General features: G+C 41.9%; 1 protein-coding gene across 1 annotated transcript; it reads left to right on the top strand.

Moving 5' to 3' along the window:
• Window positions 1-1,749: 1,749 nt before the first annotated feature.
• On the top strand, window positions 1,750-14,348 carry lbh (LBH regulator of WNT signaling pathway). Its single transcript, XM_056393685.1, has 3 exons — window positions 1,750-2,032; window positions 7,478-7,580; window positions 10,494-14,348. Exons 1-3 carry the CDS (start codon window positions 2,004-2,006, stop codon window positions 10,716-10,718), a joined length of 357 nt encoding a protein of 118 aa, XP_056249660.1. The 5' UTR covers window positions 1,750-2,003; the 3' UTR covers window positions 10,719-14,348.
• Window positions 14,349-17,693: the final 3,345 nt, after the last annotated feature.

Below are 17,693 nucleotides of genomic sequence, written 5' to 3'. Positions count from 1 at the left end.
CCTGTGGTCATTATGTGTCAATGACTCTTTCAAAATAAATGTTTCTGGTTTTTCTTCCCTGTTATTTTTCCATTTCTTGCTAGGGGGTGCCAAAGTCTGACACAGCTGCACATACGGTTTGCAAGGTTACAGTACAAAATGCTTGAAAAACAAAGGGATTAATATTCCCTTATAATGTCTTATATTTTTGTCATTATAAGCTTCCATACCGTATGTTATAGGCTTGCAGCAGTTCATGCCAGGCTGACAAGTTTTGCCAAAAACTGCAGAGCAGCAGCTCATGACATCATCACGTCATGATGTGACGATGGCACTGGCTGAGTCACATCCAAAGCTATTGCTAAACAAAACCCCTATGACACGTTACGCATAAATACTATCGGTGCTCCTGCAGAAAAACCACAACTTGCACATAATATACTGCACATCGCTGCTAAATACTGTTGATTTCAGCCCCAGTTTATCCAGGATTCTGAATCTTGAACATCACCACCTGATTGAAGCATTCGCACCCAACTTCAGCGTAGACATATTTTGTTGCTGAGTGGGAAGTGTGGGATCTGGCCTAGAATTGTAAAAAAAAAAAAAAAAAATCCTACATTTGAACAAAAAGCATGAGATTTAATCACTGGCTCATCAGCTGGCTGCTGCTGGTTAAGAGGCTTTGAGGACACTCTTGTGGAGTATTTCAAAATCAGATACACAGGGTGTTTATTTCCTCACTGTTTGCTCTATGCCAGGCATGCATGCCATCTGCTACCACCCAAGAGCTTTTAATACATTCATTCATTAGACTCACCGAAGCTGTCAGTTGCATGATAACGTGCTGTTTATGCCACCACAAAGAAAATGAGGGAATATTAGCATTTGCTTTTTTTTTGCAAATGATATATTCGCTGTTATGTCCACTGTTGTGAATGAGACAATAAGCGCTCATCCTTAATAAGTCACAAGGTGGCAGTAGAGGCCTTCTGGCATTTTACCATTTACCTTAAAACTGCAGAGCGCCCTGAGCACCTGCTTTCTCTGAGCCAAATGAACAGTGCACTGTGTGCAGGGACAAAGACAACTGGGCACTTTATAAGGCGTGAAGGTCAACTATGTGCCAGAAGTCCTGACCACAACGTAAATGTGTTGAAGTCATCAAAAATTCAGGCTTACCACACTTCTACACAATTATGACATTCATGAAACGATCAGATTTGAGCAGTTAGCAGTTTGTATCAGACATGTGTGCTGTGCATGCTTTGTTCCAGCTTTGTTTTATGTGGCATATCAAAAAAAGCAAAACCCTGCAGGAGGGCCATTCTTTATTTCTGGAATACGCAGACATTGACTTGCCCTTGGAATATATTTGTGAATGAGCCCAAGCAGAGGAGCTCAGTCTCCTCCTCCCTCTCCTCATTTGGATAAATGTCACGGATTACCTAACGGGCGAATCAGGGTGTTTTTTGTCATTCAAGAGGAGGTAAGACTGTCATTTTGTTGCCTGGGAGACTACAAATCAATAGCATCATGCAGTATCTTCTTGTCCATTCCCAATGAGAAGGTTCAACCGCTGCTGTCGTCATCAGGGTTGGGGAGGTTGGAGGGGTGGAGGGTGGAGGGGGGGTAGGAGGAGGGCCGAGTCACCTGTGCTCTGATTGGCTCCTGCCGATAATGAGCTGCCATTGAGGATTTCTGGCCCGGTCAGAAAGGAGGTGTGTCTCCTGGCTGCACAAGCACACGCCTCTCGCATAAATACTCAACACAACTGTGGTGCTGATCAGACAGACGCACCAATTTAAAGAGCTGCGTTTTACCTCCCTGGTCGTTAGGCTTGCCATTGTTACTTTCGTTTTGCGCGAGCGTCCTGTGCAGCCTTGGAGGGTTAAGAAAGAAAGAAAGAAAGAAAGAAAGAAAGAAAGAAAGAAAGAAAAAAGAAACAGACAGCAAAAGTAGAGAGAAGTCAGAGGCTGTAATTAGATTCCCTAATCAGCAGAATTGGCAGCAGGTGTGAATTCATGTCTGTATTTTCCCCGCAGATATACTGGTGAGTACTGCATCTTTCCCACTTTCACTCGCTCACGTCTTCGTTGATGGGGTTCTTTTTTTTTTTTTGAGGCTGCTCTCTCGCTTGATTAGAAAAGACTAAATCAAGTATCTAACAGTAGATGTGTTGGCTTTCCATCTGACAGGTAAGAACACTGAAGTATATAGTGGTGGTGTGTTTTGGTTGGTGATTTCCCTTTCCGAAGCAGCCACCTTTTTGTTGCTACACCCACTCATGTTTCCTTTGAGATTTTTTATGGGGTGTTGCCCCTGAAATTGAAAATGTCACAGCACACGGATTGGAAAAAAGAACAAGTGTGTGCGTGCGTGTGTGCGTGTGTGTGTGTGTGTGAGTGTGTGTGATTTTTAGCAAATTTTTTTGACAGGGACCAGCTTGATAAATGTTTTGTGCTTCTGCCAATTCAGAAAGGTCACAGTGGTCACAGCTTCATTTTCAGCCTATTTCTATTTAGAGATGAAATGTGCTTTATTCCCCTTTTCAAGATCCTGTTTTTTTTTTTGTTTTGTTTTTTTTTTATAGCAAGCACACAGACTTACTTTGCTTTGTTCTTAAACATTTTGAGTAATGCACTGCTTTCATCCTTCAGTCTTTAGTGCTGCAGGTGCAGTGCAACTGGAGAAGGATGGATGCACTCTGCTCCCATCTATTGCTGTAGTGTCATTTTTATCATAATTACCTAACTCCTTGATGTACTTGACACAGGCCTAGTGAGTGCATCTTTGTTTATTTGAAGCCTTATCTGTCGACTGTTTTCCTGTCTGTAGAGAGGATATGCAAGACGTTTTGAAACATTGTTTTTTCGCGAGCACTGTTCAAACCTCAGCAGGCTTCAAGCTGTGTCTACCAGGAAGTTCAGAATCGACCTCTTTACTGTAACCACACTTTGCCTCCTGTTCTTACTTACACTAGACCTGTGCTTCTCCCTTCTGTAAGGCTGCTTCTTTGAGAGTTCCAAAAATACAGTTTCGCTTTTCTTCAGCGTTACTTTAAAAAAAAAAAAAAAAGGAAAAAAAAAAAATTTCAAAGGCATGATTAGAAAGTCCCATTTTTGCTGCATTTGATTTGGAGCTGCATGCTGCAAGTTTCACTAAATCTTCCACCGTCTGCACTGTGGCTTTCTATCTGTGCAAACAGGAAGACATTTTTCTCACAACAGCAGCTGGAACTCACCCAACATAGCTGCACATTTCCCATACACTCTGTACATAACAACATATATAGAAAACATTTGTGGCTAAACATGTAAAGTCAGTAAGAGTTTCACTCCCATACCCTTTGCTTAGATTACCTTTTTAAGCACTGGAGTGGTAACTGATCCATGATGTGTTTTCAGTGGCAGACTCAACCCAGAGGAATCTGCATACAACCATTTCATTCCAGCTCACTCCAGGGGGTCTCGCCCCCCCCCCCCCTCTTTCCCCACTGCCACCACCCACATACCTGCAGAGCTGTGTGAGTCGGCTGGTGGAAAGCTCAGCGTTGGCATGGAACGTCAGCAGCTTTGCCCTGTCGCCACACAGGCAGAGATTTATGATGGTAGTAGTAAGAACAGCGGGGTGGCAGAGGGGAAACGATGTTGATAACGCAAAGCGCAGATTCCCCTCTTGTGCAGTGAGACTGTTGCAGAGACCGCCTTGGGCTCTGGGGTCCTGTCAGCACCACTGCAGCACAGACACACAAGCGGATAGGATGGCCTTTATCACCACCTCTGAAGACAGGTGGATGAAACTGGTGTCAGTCTGAGGTGATGCCTTAAGACTTTGGGCATCTCTAAGGCTGGTGTGGCTGAGGGCTTTACAGATTTTAACATGTCACTGCTGCCGACTATTATATGAAAAGGCTGTAACATAAAGTCAGTAGGAATATGGTCACTATATTTAATGAGGTCAGGGAGATGTTAAATAAAGCAAAACTGGAGGAGACTCAAACGCGGCATGTATACTCCTCCACTTTATATCTGCTCCTCCGCTGGTCACTGGGTCAGTGCATTTGTCTGAAACGGTGCTTTCTTGCTAGGATGATTTAAAAAATCCACTGAAAAGAGCATCACAGATGAACATAGTCATCTTTCATGCAATTGTAGCATCTGAAAATGTTGTAGAGCTGCAGCATTTTAAAAAAAAAAAAAAAAAAAAAAAAAAGCCTCAGTTCCTCAGTTATACTCTAAAAGTGCCCATAACCATTTTTTTCAAAAACCAGTAGGATGCTGCCAGATTGTTTTATGTAAAACCCAAATATATAAAATTTGCTATTTCATAGAAAGGACAAGAAAGCCAAAAATACCCACATTTAAGAAGCTGGAACCATTGAATTCAAATGATAAAAAAAAAAAATTATTAGATGAAACATTTTTTTAATTGTTGCTGTTAAATCTTCTGTTGACCTAATCCATTAAACGACAAACAGTTTCAGCTCTAGACTCTAGTAATCCTTCCTGATAACACACTTTGGACTCATGGTACATGACTGTGTCTTGTGCCATTACCTGTCGTCCATCTGTGCCCTGGCTGGACATGGCATTAGGAAGCTGGCAGGACCAGGTACGCCTAATGTTGATTGGGTCAAGAGGTAAAGAGGTTTACTGCCATCTGCCACACCAGCCTCACAAATTAATCAACGAGAGCCGTTTGCTTTTAAGATGTGCGTGTTGACGCTCGGCCACAGAATCAAGCAATCTGGCCATTGTAAGTGTTTTGTGTATTATGTGCAGCTGAGGCATAACCACTTTCAGACATGACTGCTAAATGTGTGCCCTTGACCACACACTGGTTAACTAACTGCGCTCCGTTCTGGTTTTTATGTCGTACATTTACAGGTTGGTTACTTATAGAGCTCTTTAACATGCCATCTCTAGGAATCATTCCACTTTGAGAGAGGGACACGTTGTTCAGCCCAGCTTGACACTTGAAGCAGTAATGAATGTGACTGTAGTCTGTGTATGTTTGTTTCCTCCCCTCCCAGGTCAACTTGTTGCTTGTGCACCCCCACTTCCTCCTCATTGTGCCCCCTTTATGTTTTATTAGGCCGATGTTCTGTTATTCTTAGCCGAGCAGGATGTTTATACGATCCCCGAACAGAAATATGACTGGCAAGGCCTGAGTGTTTATCTTTCTTTCCCTTCCCTCCCTCTCTCCCCTTCGCCTCCTCTGCTCAGGTCTTCACTGTCACTGTTCATCCCTCCGTCCCCTCCTCCGCTGCTTTTTACATGCCTGCCTCACCCTCCTCTGCACCCCACTCAAGGATGAAATAAGTTCAGCTGACATTATTTTTTCCATGTTAAATCTTGCGTATCCTCCAAGCCTCCTCTTTCTTTTATTTTTGGATATCCCGCTATTGTTTCAGCCAAGTATGCCGTGTGGTCTGAATGGTGCAGTAAAGGTTACTTCATGGTGATTAAGCCAGAAGCTTTTCAATTTTCACATTTTTAGAGTCACCCTACACCCTGCTGTGATGTCAGTGTTTCCTCCTGAAAGTCAAAAGGGGTGTGTGTGAATTTAGGGACGGAAAAACTGATAAATTGTCATTGCTTCAGGGGTTAATGATCTGCCTGTACTGAGTGACTCATGCCACTCAATTCTCTCCTGAGGATTAATGTTTGTTAATTCAGCTTTTTCTATAGTGAGGTGCATTTTGAATAGAAATGTTCAACTCAAAACATCAGCAATTTGATTGACAATGCTTCAAAATACTATAAATAAACAATGTGGAGGTCTAAAAATGGTTCTGGTCCTATCAGGAATTATTGAATTTACAGGAGTTAATGATCTGAGCCCTGATCCACATAAGTGACAGGATAGTGTTTCATGCTAAAATCTAGTGTAAATGTGGCCCAATTAGAAGAGCCGCAAAGATAGCAAACTGTAACACAGCAACCTCAATGTAAAGTCTGACAATGTTAACCACCAAGTAAGGCTGCAGCAGGAAAACCCCCTAGTGCACTGAACTTAGCAAGAGCGCAGTTTATTGTTTATCAATTAGAATTTGATTTCTAAGAAGACTGTGTGTGTGATTTCTGAAAGTTTTTATTTCTCCAGCAAACTTGACCAGAATTTAATCTTAACTTGCATGGGTAGTGTGTAAGTTTGTTAGACAGAATATAATCAATAAACCTTTAATTTACTGTAAAGTAATTCATGTTGCAGGAAGCAGAGATGAATAGATTTCTTTTAAAGACCATTCTCTGTGTGCTGAGTTTTGTATGAGTCATAAATTGAGACAGTGCTGCACTTTGTCGGAATTCTACAGAATGTTTTATGTTGTCTTTGGCCGATGAAGCGAGTGTTGTAGGTTTTGACTGTTTATTTTTAATTTCAAAACAGTAAAATGGTTCAGTGCGTTCGTTTTTCTGCCGTTATCTTATCTAATAGATTTTGAAGCAAAAGGGTCAGAGACTGTGGTAAATGGTTCAGACACTGAATTTACATCGGCGCTTCTTATTTGAACCATGTTTTAATTACTATGACTGTCTAATTTCCACCATTCTGCTATACCCAAAACACTTTTATTCAAGATTCAAAGTAGGTCAGCGCCACCCCACCCCCCACCCCCCAAATAAAACACACGCGTCCATTGAATCAGATAATGAGTGGATGTGAGTTTGCTTGTCATGTTCTGTTTTTTGTCCTATATAGCCACTGACCACACAAACCACAAGCCTTTGGCCACTGACCACAAGGCACCAGGCTTTAAATAGAGAGCGTGAGAAGGCCGCTCAGCATCTTGTCTCAAGACAGCATCTATGTCGGTCCTGGGACCTGCTTCAAGTCATTTTGTGTAAAAAAAAAAAAAAAAAAAAAAAAAAAAAAAAATCTTTACTACATCAAAGTTGGATAGTGAATTCACTGAACATGGATAAACAAGCGCTTGTTACTTTATCTAAAATGGAAAGTTTGGCCAAGCTTTTATGGAACTGAGTGCATTGAGTTCCACCCCAGTCAAATACCACAGCACGCCCCCAGCACACTCTCACAATGACTGTTCTCTGGTTGCTGTTGCAAGAGCACATCATCCTGTATTTAGAAGTGGCCACCTTTTTATAAAAGCCACATCATGAGCTGTGCAGCTTTGCAGTGCATTGGCACAGCTGAGAATGGACTTGATGCTGAGTGTGTTGTGGTCAAGATGTGCTGATTTATAAACCAGCACACATCCAGGGAGGTAAAACAACCATGACTCTGAGACTGTGTGTGTGTATGCAGGTGGATGGTTTATGCATGGCGTGTGATGGTTTGTTTTTGTTACATGTGATCACTGACACTTTTTAATCATTGTGTACAACTGGACTCCCCTAGAATATTTGGTACAAAACAAATTGGGACCACGTTTATGTTGATTGGAAACATTTGATACTGCACTTCCATATGGGCCATGATCATCACTGTGTCTAAATACATGGCTTCTTCTCTTCTTCTGTCAACCCTGCAGCCCAGTGTTTGTGCCCAGCCGAGATATGACTGAGGTGATGATCAACAGCACCCCCATGGAGGACATGAGGCTCAGCCCCAGCAAGGACAGACTCTCCTTCCAGGTAGGACACACACACCCACACATGCACGACAGTGAAACACTGCCTCCATCTGAATTCCCTAACTGTACATTTTCATGTGGCATGGCCATTTTATACCTGTCTTCATCCATTCATTCATTAATTGGACTGACGTCAGCATGGACTGGAAGGAGCTGTCACTGTTTTGTGATTTGGGAACAGCTGCTGCATTATACATACAAATGTCATACAGTTTGACCATGTTTAGTTATGAGGCTAACAAAATGATTTTGTCATTGAGGTGTAATGGCATAAAGAGGATTTTTCTGATCTGAGTGGTTATACACCCACCTGCTACTTCATACAGAATTACTATTCTAAGAAAACATCCACCCTCCTATTTTTATCCTGTAAAACATTGGTGGTCATGGGTGGGCATAACTTTAAATATACAGGGGAAATGTATGTAGCGGAAATTGCCTGTAATCTACTGTGCCCTGTCACAAAAATAAACCCTGCAGATTCAGAGAAATGAGATGCAGCCATCAGGTGGTCTTGACAAGTTGTTGCCTGCAGCTTTGTTTCACTGTCAGCTCAACAGGGCCATCTTGGAAACAAAACTACTTAAACACGCAGCTGCTTGCTTGTTTAGTGTCACATTTGTGCCAAGGATGGAAAAAGAATTAAAGGGCCCTATGTTAATGCTTAATTTCAGCATCTTTCACAGTAAAATAGTTTAAGTCAAAAGCATTGTATTTGGCCAGGGTTGGTCGTGGGTACCAAATTATTCTTCAGCACTTGGGCCACCTGCTGAGACTTTTACCACCCACGGAGCAAGTCCTGTAGAAAGATCATTTCATATACGATTGATATAATTATCTGCATATAGATATATATTCCATATATTTCTAAATATAATACGGTGGTTTGATAATGCCATGCTGGATGCAGACATTGACTGAGGATGTAGACTGACCCAAAAGGAAAAGGCTGGCTTCCTCCCCACAGTTCACACCCCAGCTGTGAGTCTGTCTGAGAGGATGAGAGGAGCGGATAAAGGGCGGGAGGTGGGTGAAAAGGAGGGCGCCAATGTGCCACTTCTCCACTCTTTCCATCCCCACTCTGTATTTGCTCACCCTGGCCATTTGCCCAAGGTCCAAGCCACTCCTCAGAGATGCACAGTATGAAGGAGTGACGTTACACCAGTCACTTCCTCCATTATGTGTGCCGTGGCTTTGACACAAATTGTGTGGCCATTAAATTCCAGCTGCACTTAATAATAAAAAGTATTGAAATTGACATAATAATTGAATAATGTGACCTTAATGGTGGAAAAGGATGAGTAAATAGTTAATTGTTTACTCAATTATCATCTCAAAAGGCAATGTCATGATTCAGGCGTATAGCGTGCATCCCCTCCCCTCCAAACCGCACACTCCAGAAGATCTTAAAATAGCCAGCATTGTGCCTGGCTGATGATGTGTCGTCGCTTCCTGCCACTGGAAGTGAAACAAGTTATGACATGTGTTAGCTAAGGGTCCAAAGGCAAGGTCACTCACTGCCTAACTCCCCTTGGTGCTGACGCACAGTGAGGATTGGCGATGCAGGCCAGGAAATGCAGATGCACGCAGGCATTAGACATGAACACAGGCATGCTCATACATATAATTACACACATATAATCACACCTCTTGGCGTGGTTCTATACGCAGCTGTTTTCAGAGAATGTAGTGGCATACATGTTTTCATAACTTGACAAATTCTCACATTCACAAGACATATCTTTTTCCTCCCTTCTCATCTGTCTCCTATGGAATTCATGCGGACTTGGACACAGCTGGATCCCCTCTATCTCTTCTTGTCTCAGTCTCTCTCCTGCCTCATCTAATGCTTTCTTTCCACTCGGCTCTTTGCCCAGACAGCGACATTGCCCCCCCCCCCCTTCCCTCCAATGTCTTGGAGTGAAATATGCAGGTCTAAAAATATTCATCCACTTTATCCAAACAACAGCAAAAATGCTGTTCTTGGACCAGGAGTGGCAGGCTTTTTCCCCTGGGCCATTTCTCTGGTTCCTGAGAACAGAGAAAGTCAGAGGTTGATGTCCAATCTTGCCAGGACAGGGAATGCATGTAATCTCTCTTGTCAGAATGTCTCTCATGCCCTTCAGTTTAGATCCAAACATTTGAGAGTGGCACACTGCGTTTATAAGCAGACATATCAGTCTGGATTTGCAGATAACTCGGCCGATTTCGTGTTCTTTCCTAAACCTTTTTTTTCTGACTCCATCTCAGCGGGAATATGAAGTATTCAACACTAAATGCTGCCTGTAATAGGGATGGCTGTTCTATCTATAAACAAATCATGCCCCCAGTAAACCTTTCACTTTTTTTATGTTTTTCACCTTACTGATTTGAAATGCAATGATTACACTCTTGTATAATCTTCTGGGTAGTGGGTGATGTGGTACTGGATGAGTTCATAAGCAGCTACAAGCTGCTTGGCACAATGCCTTCCAAAGCATTTAGATTTAACATGATGCAGCATTTACGGCAAGTCTCCCTGGACATGCCTCATTTACCCATACACAGCCACTGATGTAACTCTTCCTTGTGCAGTTTATTTTTGGGTGAGCACCTATGTATGCGGAAAGCAAGCTTGGCTGTTGGGGGAATATGGGAAGGGCAAGTGCAGGTATGCCACTGGGATTTTTAGCAACCACTTCCCATGACAGATGTTTAGTCTTCACATCACTTCCTTCACAGTTGTTTAGCCTTGTAGTGGTGCCTGCAACACTTCTACAAGTTCTGGTGTCCCAGAGTGTGCTGCACACTTAGTCCTGATCAGAAATATGCTCACAAATAATTTCTAGCTTTACAGCTGGGGACAGCTTTGTATTAACTCTGAGGTTAATGAAAGAGTCCTAACCAACTTTTTACCCTCGTCTCTCCTTTTTAGATATTTCCCGACCCATCAGATTTTGACCGCTGCTGTAAGCTCAAAGATCGCCTGCCATCCATCGTTGTTGAGCCGACAGAGGGAGAAGTCGAGAGCGGAGAGCTTCGCTGGCCTCCAGAGGAGTTCCTGGTCAGTGAGGAGGAGGACGATGACGAAGAGGAGGAGGAGGAGCACAACAATGGCAGCATCCAAAACGGACAGCCCACACAGAATTCTCAGCACTAGAGGCCGTGTTGCAGCACCCATACTCTTTTGTTCTGTTTCTTTCTAATCGACTCTCCCTTTCACACACTGGTTACACCTCACCTCAGCACTCGGCAGACTCGACTGGCGGACACGCATTCAGTGTCCCGCGATGCCATCTCGTCGCCCTCGACACCAAAGCATCACTCCCACAAGAGAAGCAATACATACATGCACACATACTTTCTCACACAATAATTTATCCTCCTGGACTTCACATCCACCCAAGCAGACTTGAAAAGACCTGACACGCACACGTCTAACCTACACCCACTTCCTACAATGCCTACCACCGTGCGTGTCTCGGCCCAGAACGGATGTCCCGTTGGACAGCGGCAGCTCAGTGCCCCATGGACAGGCCTTGCACTGCAGGGGGCAACTACTGCTTTGTACTTTACTCCAAAATGGCTGGCGTCATGACCCCAGAGGCTTTATACTCCGTACAGAACTACTGTGGTACCCGTGGGGATTATTGTCCACAGCACACTGTCTACACTTGTTTCAGTTTCTGGATTGATATGTTAATTATTGTGATTGCCACTGCTGTCCATAGATGTGTCTGTTTGTGACACGTGAATGTTTTGTGATTTGTCAGTTTTTTGAGAAGTGGGTTTTTTGTGCAAAACGTTACTGGGATTTTTTTTTTTTTTTTTTTTTTTTTTTCTCTCGTTGCAGGATTCGTCTAAATTATATTTTTGTGACCTTGTCAGCATTTACAAAAAAAATTTTAAAAAAGCAACATGGAATCGTTATAGAGAAGTGATAAGAAAGTGAAGGGGGGGGAGCCGTACCATGGTAAATAGTCGTGCTATGATCCTCTCATCACGTCAGCCTCCTGTAAGCCTAGTGACAAACTGTAGTTAAATGACAAAGCACGCAGGGTGTTGTTCAAAAGGAGAGTTGAATAAGTATGGGGGGAAATTATAATTTTTTTTTTTTTTTTTTTTTTTGGGGGGGAGGGAAAGCAATGTATAGTCCCAATGAAGGATATGTAAATACTTATTCTCTATTTTTATTTTTAGAAAGACAGATGGAGAATCGCTCTGAGCTGTACACACCTGAACTCAAAGCTGTCTTTCCTAGTCTTCCCGTTCTTTTTGAAAACAGCCATACATTTGACATTGCGAAGTTCAGGTCATGGGGGAATTCACACTATAGGACAGAGTTCACAATCAAGGATACAGGCAATGTTCACTCCACTCACAACATTAGTCATGTTTGCCAAAAGCTATTAATGGGGAATCTTATTTACTTTCTAGTAGTAATGTCATTTCATTCACCTGTATTGCAATTTCAAAAGTTGGTGGGTTGTTTGTTTTTTTTTTTTTGTTTTGTTTTTTTTTTTTTTTTAACTCTTTAAATTGCAACTTATTGTTTTGAAAAAAGTCTTGTCAATATGTGGAAAAGATTTCACTTTTTGTGTACACAATCTGAAATACTGTTGCACAAGCATGACTGATATACTATGTCTCTGTTCTTGTCATTTTTAATTTGAGTGGCATTAGGGCTGTGTACAGAACATCTCTCTTTCCTCCTCTGTCACCCACAGATCCCACATTGTTTTTGTAAAGCTCAGGGAGATTAGCCGCCATCTTTCTCTTGTGTTTTTTTTGTTTGTTTTTTTTCTTTTGTATTTAGACCACTTTTCTCTGACTATTGCAGAGGCTGTAAATAAACATTTGAATTTGCTATCCAGCTGTGACTGCTGTGAGAATAATTGACTATGAAGAGTTGCTGCCATTTTAATGGTGAAGTAAATTAGTCTTTTACAATGGTGATCCTTCAATGCATTTAAAGTAGTGTTTGCAAGAGACTTTACTTTTGTGTTTACTTTCATTTTCCTTCATGTGAACCCCCTCCCCAACACACATCTCTTTTCCCCACTCACTTCACCTGCAGTGGTTAGAGAAAAAACGCATTACTTCCTGCACAGCACCTTTCACATACAGAATCTCTCTACGAATACAGATGCATGTATCAAATACGTGTAAATATAGAAGCGAGAGCAGGCCACATGTTACTTCCTGTGTTCAACTCGCACACAAATAAGAACAGTTTCACTCCTTGTTACAACAAAATCTTATTCCTTAACACTGAGCAGCTTTAATTTCTACATTCTAAAAATGGTACGTCTTTAAGATATTCAATTATGCCATTCAGCAATATGGAGAACACTGGTTTGACCTACCACTCTTTTAGAGACTTTACAATTGCAGAAGTATTAAAGATAGTAGAGGGTATAAAAGGCTGTGGAAGCAACTCCTCACGCTCTACCCATAAACACTCACCACAATGATGCAAGACTAATAAAATGTGGTTGAGTGGAAAAGCTCTAATGGGGAACTGGGGGATTTTACAGGAATAAACAAAGTTTTTTGATCACAGTTAATGGAAACCTCTCAGGTGATTTGCTGCAATGTACTGTATTAGTGACCCACTAGGTCAAGTTTGATTGCTGAGTACTGGGAATAGTCCATCAGAGTTGCTGTGGTAGAGCCTTTAAGGGCCAAGGGCCCCATACATTGGTCAAGGGGGTACTTTCAGGGCCTTACGGTCACTTCCTGGAAGGAGAACAATGAACTGACATTCTATCCTGCTTCCTCCTTCCTGGAAAAACTGGAGCATGAAGAGTTATTAATACCCCCCAGCTGATAAAGGTGGTCAGCAGCAGTGAGTGCGTCTGGCCCAGGTAGCTTGTGGCTAGTTCTGAATAGTTCTAAAAAATGAATGTCCTTTGTCCCCTTCTTAATGATTGTCCCTTGATCTCAGTGGAAAAAGTCATGAGATCATGGAAAGAACAACTCATAAGAAGTTAGGAAAGGACAGATTAGAGTCCTTAGAGATACTGACCGAACTCGCATCCAGCTACGCAATAATGTGACGTCAGCCAGAAACCTCTGAACTTTGTGTCATCTTTCAAATATTGCTGGAGAAAGCAATATACTTCAGTTTAATAAAGAAAAGCCCTGTATTTTTTAGGCTAAAGGAGATATGACAGGAATTCCTGGAGCATCATCACCTTGGCATTTAGACATTTTGAGTACCTCTTATATTCTGCTCTTCTTCTTCAGCCACTTCACAGCCGATTCATTTGGGTTCCTTACCTTAGCAACTGAAGACTTTTTGACTGTAATCAGTCATTAAAATTTACTTTGGCTGTAAATGGGAAAACTGCTAGTCTGGCTTTGTGGGGGCACTAACATGTGACAGCATCACACAGATAATAAAACTCACATCTAAAGCTCGCTAGTTAACATGTTAAATCTTCATTGTCTTTACATAACTACTAGGATAAGCTAAGCTTAGCTAACCATCTACTGGCTCTGACTTTACGTTTACCACACTGTCTTGAGAGTCAATCTTCTTATGTAACTCTCGGCAGAATCGTGAATAAGCATATTTCATAAAATGTCCCACTAATTGTTTAATAAGTCCTACAGATGTTTTTTTCCTTCCCCTGAAATTAAATGGTGGCTTATATAGTTGTGGCAATTTTGTGTAACAAGAAAACTTTTCTCAATTTGAAATCAAGTTTTCCGGGCCTTTACTTTTATGTTGCTCTGTGAACATGCTCCCTCTTAGTTGACTTCAGTAAAGACTTGATCCTCTTTATCTCTTGTGTAAAAGTTATTTCTTTACCCTGTAAACCCGCTAATTAATTACCCTACTGGTGGTCAGAGGTGAAGGCATTCATTTTGCAGCTGGCATAGATGAGTAGGAGCTCGGTGACATAGGGGAACGGAAAGCGTCTCACACACCACCGTTGGCGTGAGACGCAGTATCTTTAAATGTGTGCGGGAGCGTGTGTGCCTGGCCGTGTATTAAAACTGTTGTCAGAGTCCTCTGAGTGAAGTCACTGATAGCTCTTCTAGCTCATTCTTGGAATTCTTTCCAATGGAAACAATCCCATCGCTGATCCCAGTGTGTCGGCAGAGTCTGACCTGCCAACCCCTGAATTCTCCCTGACTCCCAGCAATAGTCCACATTAACACTGTTTCTCTGTCACTCCTCTATACATAAACTCACACCAACCCCTTCATGTACCCATAACATAACCCCCCCGTCTTGTCTGTCAAGAGGAGAAAAATAATGCTTATCCGATGAACTCTTTTTCCACTCCCTCCCCTCATTTTACTTTTCTCTCCAATGTAGTTGTTTTCTTGTTCTTTCTATTTTTCGCTGTCCCAGACTTTTATCCCATTCTGTTGTTTCTGCAAGTTTCCCATACTTACATGACAGTAGAAATGTTCTCTGCATTCCCACAGTGCAGGTTATGTAATTTAAGTTAACATTTTATTACAAACAGTGCCCCTGTTCCTATAACTTTGCTATTTTAGCACTGCAACCTTACTGTTTAAGCCACCCAGGTTTATTCTGTGTGTGCATGCATAACTTTCTGTCTGTGTGTTTGTGCAAAGCGAGCAAACAGGCGCATGTGCTTGGAGGTTTTATGTATAACCGTATCTGTTATTATGAGTGCCATGTGCGTAAGGGAAAGATTCTTTTCCCATGGTTCCTCAAGTGTGAGAAGAAAGTAGAGCTCTCAGGACATGAAGCAAAAACCCTGCTAGTTATTTATAACCTGTCTGGAGACGGCCCACCAAGCGTAGACACATATCTGGCACTGTCAACAAGAGAAGAGCTAGAATAAGACACGCTGAGAGGCATACAACAAGGAGGGAGGATTAAAAGGTGAAGGAGTCAGGGAAGGAAAAAAGAAGGATGTTGAGGAGATACAGCACAAAGAACACCTACATTGTAACATGGGTCAATCACAGATTAAAGAGAGATTGTCTGTCTTAGTGGCCAACTTAGATAAGACTTGGTGAGATAAGGCTAAAATGCAGCAATAGCAAAAATGACACTCTGGAACTTGCTTGGTGTCACCATGCCCTCATAATGTACTTTCCGAATGACATTACAAATAACATGCATGGAAAAACTTGCATGAGACCTCTGGAAGTCAGTGAGGCAAATCATTTTGTTGTACCGTGTCCTTTCTCTGAATGTATTTGACATTTGAAAACCCCACAGCGCCGTGTGATACATGTATCCAGAAAAGAGGACCAGAGAGTAGTGATTGCTATTCAAAACAAAGCCTCCACAGCTTCAAAATTAATCAGAGCCAAGCGCACTTGACGCTCTGCCAAACTGCTCTCTGTACCTGCACGTCTGCAGACCAGCCTTTGAAGACATAATGCAACTGCTGGACTCACAACTATAGCACATATTTGGATGGATGAGTCTGAGTACCCTGGGACCCATTCTCTATTTAACAGGGTGATGTAAGGTACATCTCCATCTCATCCTCAAGCTATTAAAGCTTTGATCAATACAAGTCTGATGGCATCCGCTTTATACTGTACTTTTGTGTGTTAATGTGCTAAGCCACAGGCTGCTGCTCTTCCATAGGCTGTTGTTGATATAAATAGACAGCTTATGGCCCCCGCCACTCTACTCCTTATTGCTTCGAGATGACGGTGGAAAAAATTAAGAAAGAGAGACGGGCGGATAGGACCAGAGACACAGATGGAGATAAACTCACAGAGATTAGGACGCAAAACTGGAGGTGACAGCAAGAAAGACAGGAATGTCATGTGCTGTTACAAGTGTGAGGGTGAGACATGCCGTCAACATGAAGAGGAAGTGAAGTGAAAGAGAAGAAGACTCAAGTTAAATCATCCATGCCCCCTCTTTGAACTACCAAAAAAGCACACAAGGTCATTAGAGGCAAGAATGTTTAAAAAAGCAAACTAGATGAGTTCTTTTTTTCTTCAATAAAGCCTTGTTAGAGTGCTATCAATAGACTCTATTCAAAATAAACCAAAACACAGTGTACAATGCCCGAAAAAAGTCACTCTCTCAAATGGACTTACATAAGTGGAACGGCATGTCTAACATGAATTAATGTCTCTTTGGTCACTGCATTTATCTGGTAAATTGATCCGAACCTTGCTGTAAAACAAGTTGCATTTAACTTGGCTTACCTCCCATGTCGTACTTATCTGGAAAACATAACTTTTTTTTTTTGTTTTTCATGGATTAAAATGACTGTGATTCTTAGCAGAAAGCTTAGATATTTGGAATTCTTAAAGGGAATATGATTAGAAGTACCCGATCATATTGCTTCTGCTAAATTATCTTGGACAGGCATCATTAATCATGTGGATGTGCTTCTCTTTTGAAGGTGAGTTGGCACCAAACTGTAAAAAAAAAAAAGAAAAAAGAAAAAAGAGAGCTTGTTTCAAAGCAAAGTTTTTCCGTTCCCCTCTGAAGTGATGCGTTGACCCTTGAGAAGTTTATACTGATAAAGCTATATAGTTCACTCAGTCTCTCAGATAGAGTGCATGCCATAGGGAGCAGGTCATGGAAAAGTCTTGAGTTTGACTAAGTGCACTCTCTCTTTTACCCTGTCTGTCACTCCTTCTCTACCTCACTCGCCACACACACACACACAGCCACATGCATACACACAAGAGAGTACATACTTGGATACACTCAGACACATTGACCAATCTACGCACTCACACATCACTGAATGCTGAGGTAATTTGTAACAGTAGAACAGCTCATAACTGTGGGTAAAAGAAACAAATGACACATGCTAGGATTTACACTACTTTAAAAGGCTATGTTGGGGGACTCAAGTCAAGAAGTATATCATCAATACCATTCTTGAGATTTGAATGACTTCTGACATATTATTAACACAGGGGATCTTGGGGAGGAACACTGCATCATGAGTAAAACTTCTCAAGTGCTGGAAAGAGGATCTAGTGAGTTAGAAAACAGAGGCATGAACTATAGGTATACCTGTCAGTGTTTACAGATATTCAGGTCACTGCAAAGGGTAAACTTCCTGAAATGAAGTGGGTAGAGTCTGTTGACACAATGTGAAGCCCACTGCTTATTCACTCTTTAAACCAGAGGGTATGAATGATGAACTTCTTCTCAATG

The sequence above is a fragment of the Seriola aureovittata genome, chromosome 13 (assembly GCF_021018895.1).
Source record: "Seriola aureovittata isolate HTS-2021-v1 ecotype China chromosome 13, ASM2101889v1, whole genome shotgun sequence".
NCBI classification, from domain to species: domain Eukaryota; kingdom Metazoa; phylum Chordata; class Actinopteri; order Carangiformes; family Carangidae; genus Seriola; species Seriola aureovittata.
This window is presented reverse-complemented; position numbering and strand designations above follow the sequence as displayed.

Excerpts from the sequence above, each read along its gene's own strand:
- lbh (XM_056393685.1), top strand. The coding sequence starts at position 2,004 with ATGTCTGTATTTTCCCCGCAGATATACTG. Across the intron at positions 2,033-7,477 it reads TTTTCCCCGCAGATATACTG|CCCAGTGTTTGTGCCCAGCC; the intron begins GTGAGTACTGCA and ends TCAACCCTGCAG. Across the intron at positions 7,581-10,493 it reads AGGACAGACTCTCCTTCCAG|ATATTTCCCGACCCATCAGA; the intron begins GTAGGACACACA and ends TCTCCTTTTTAG.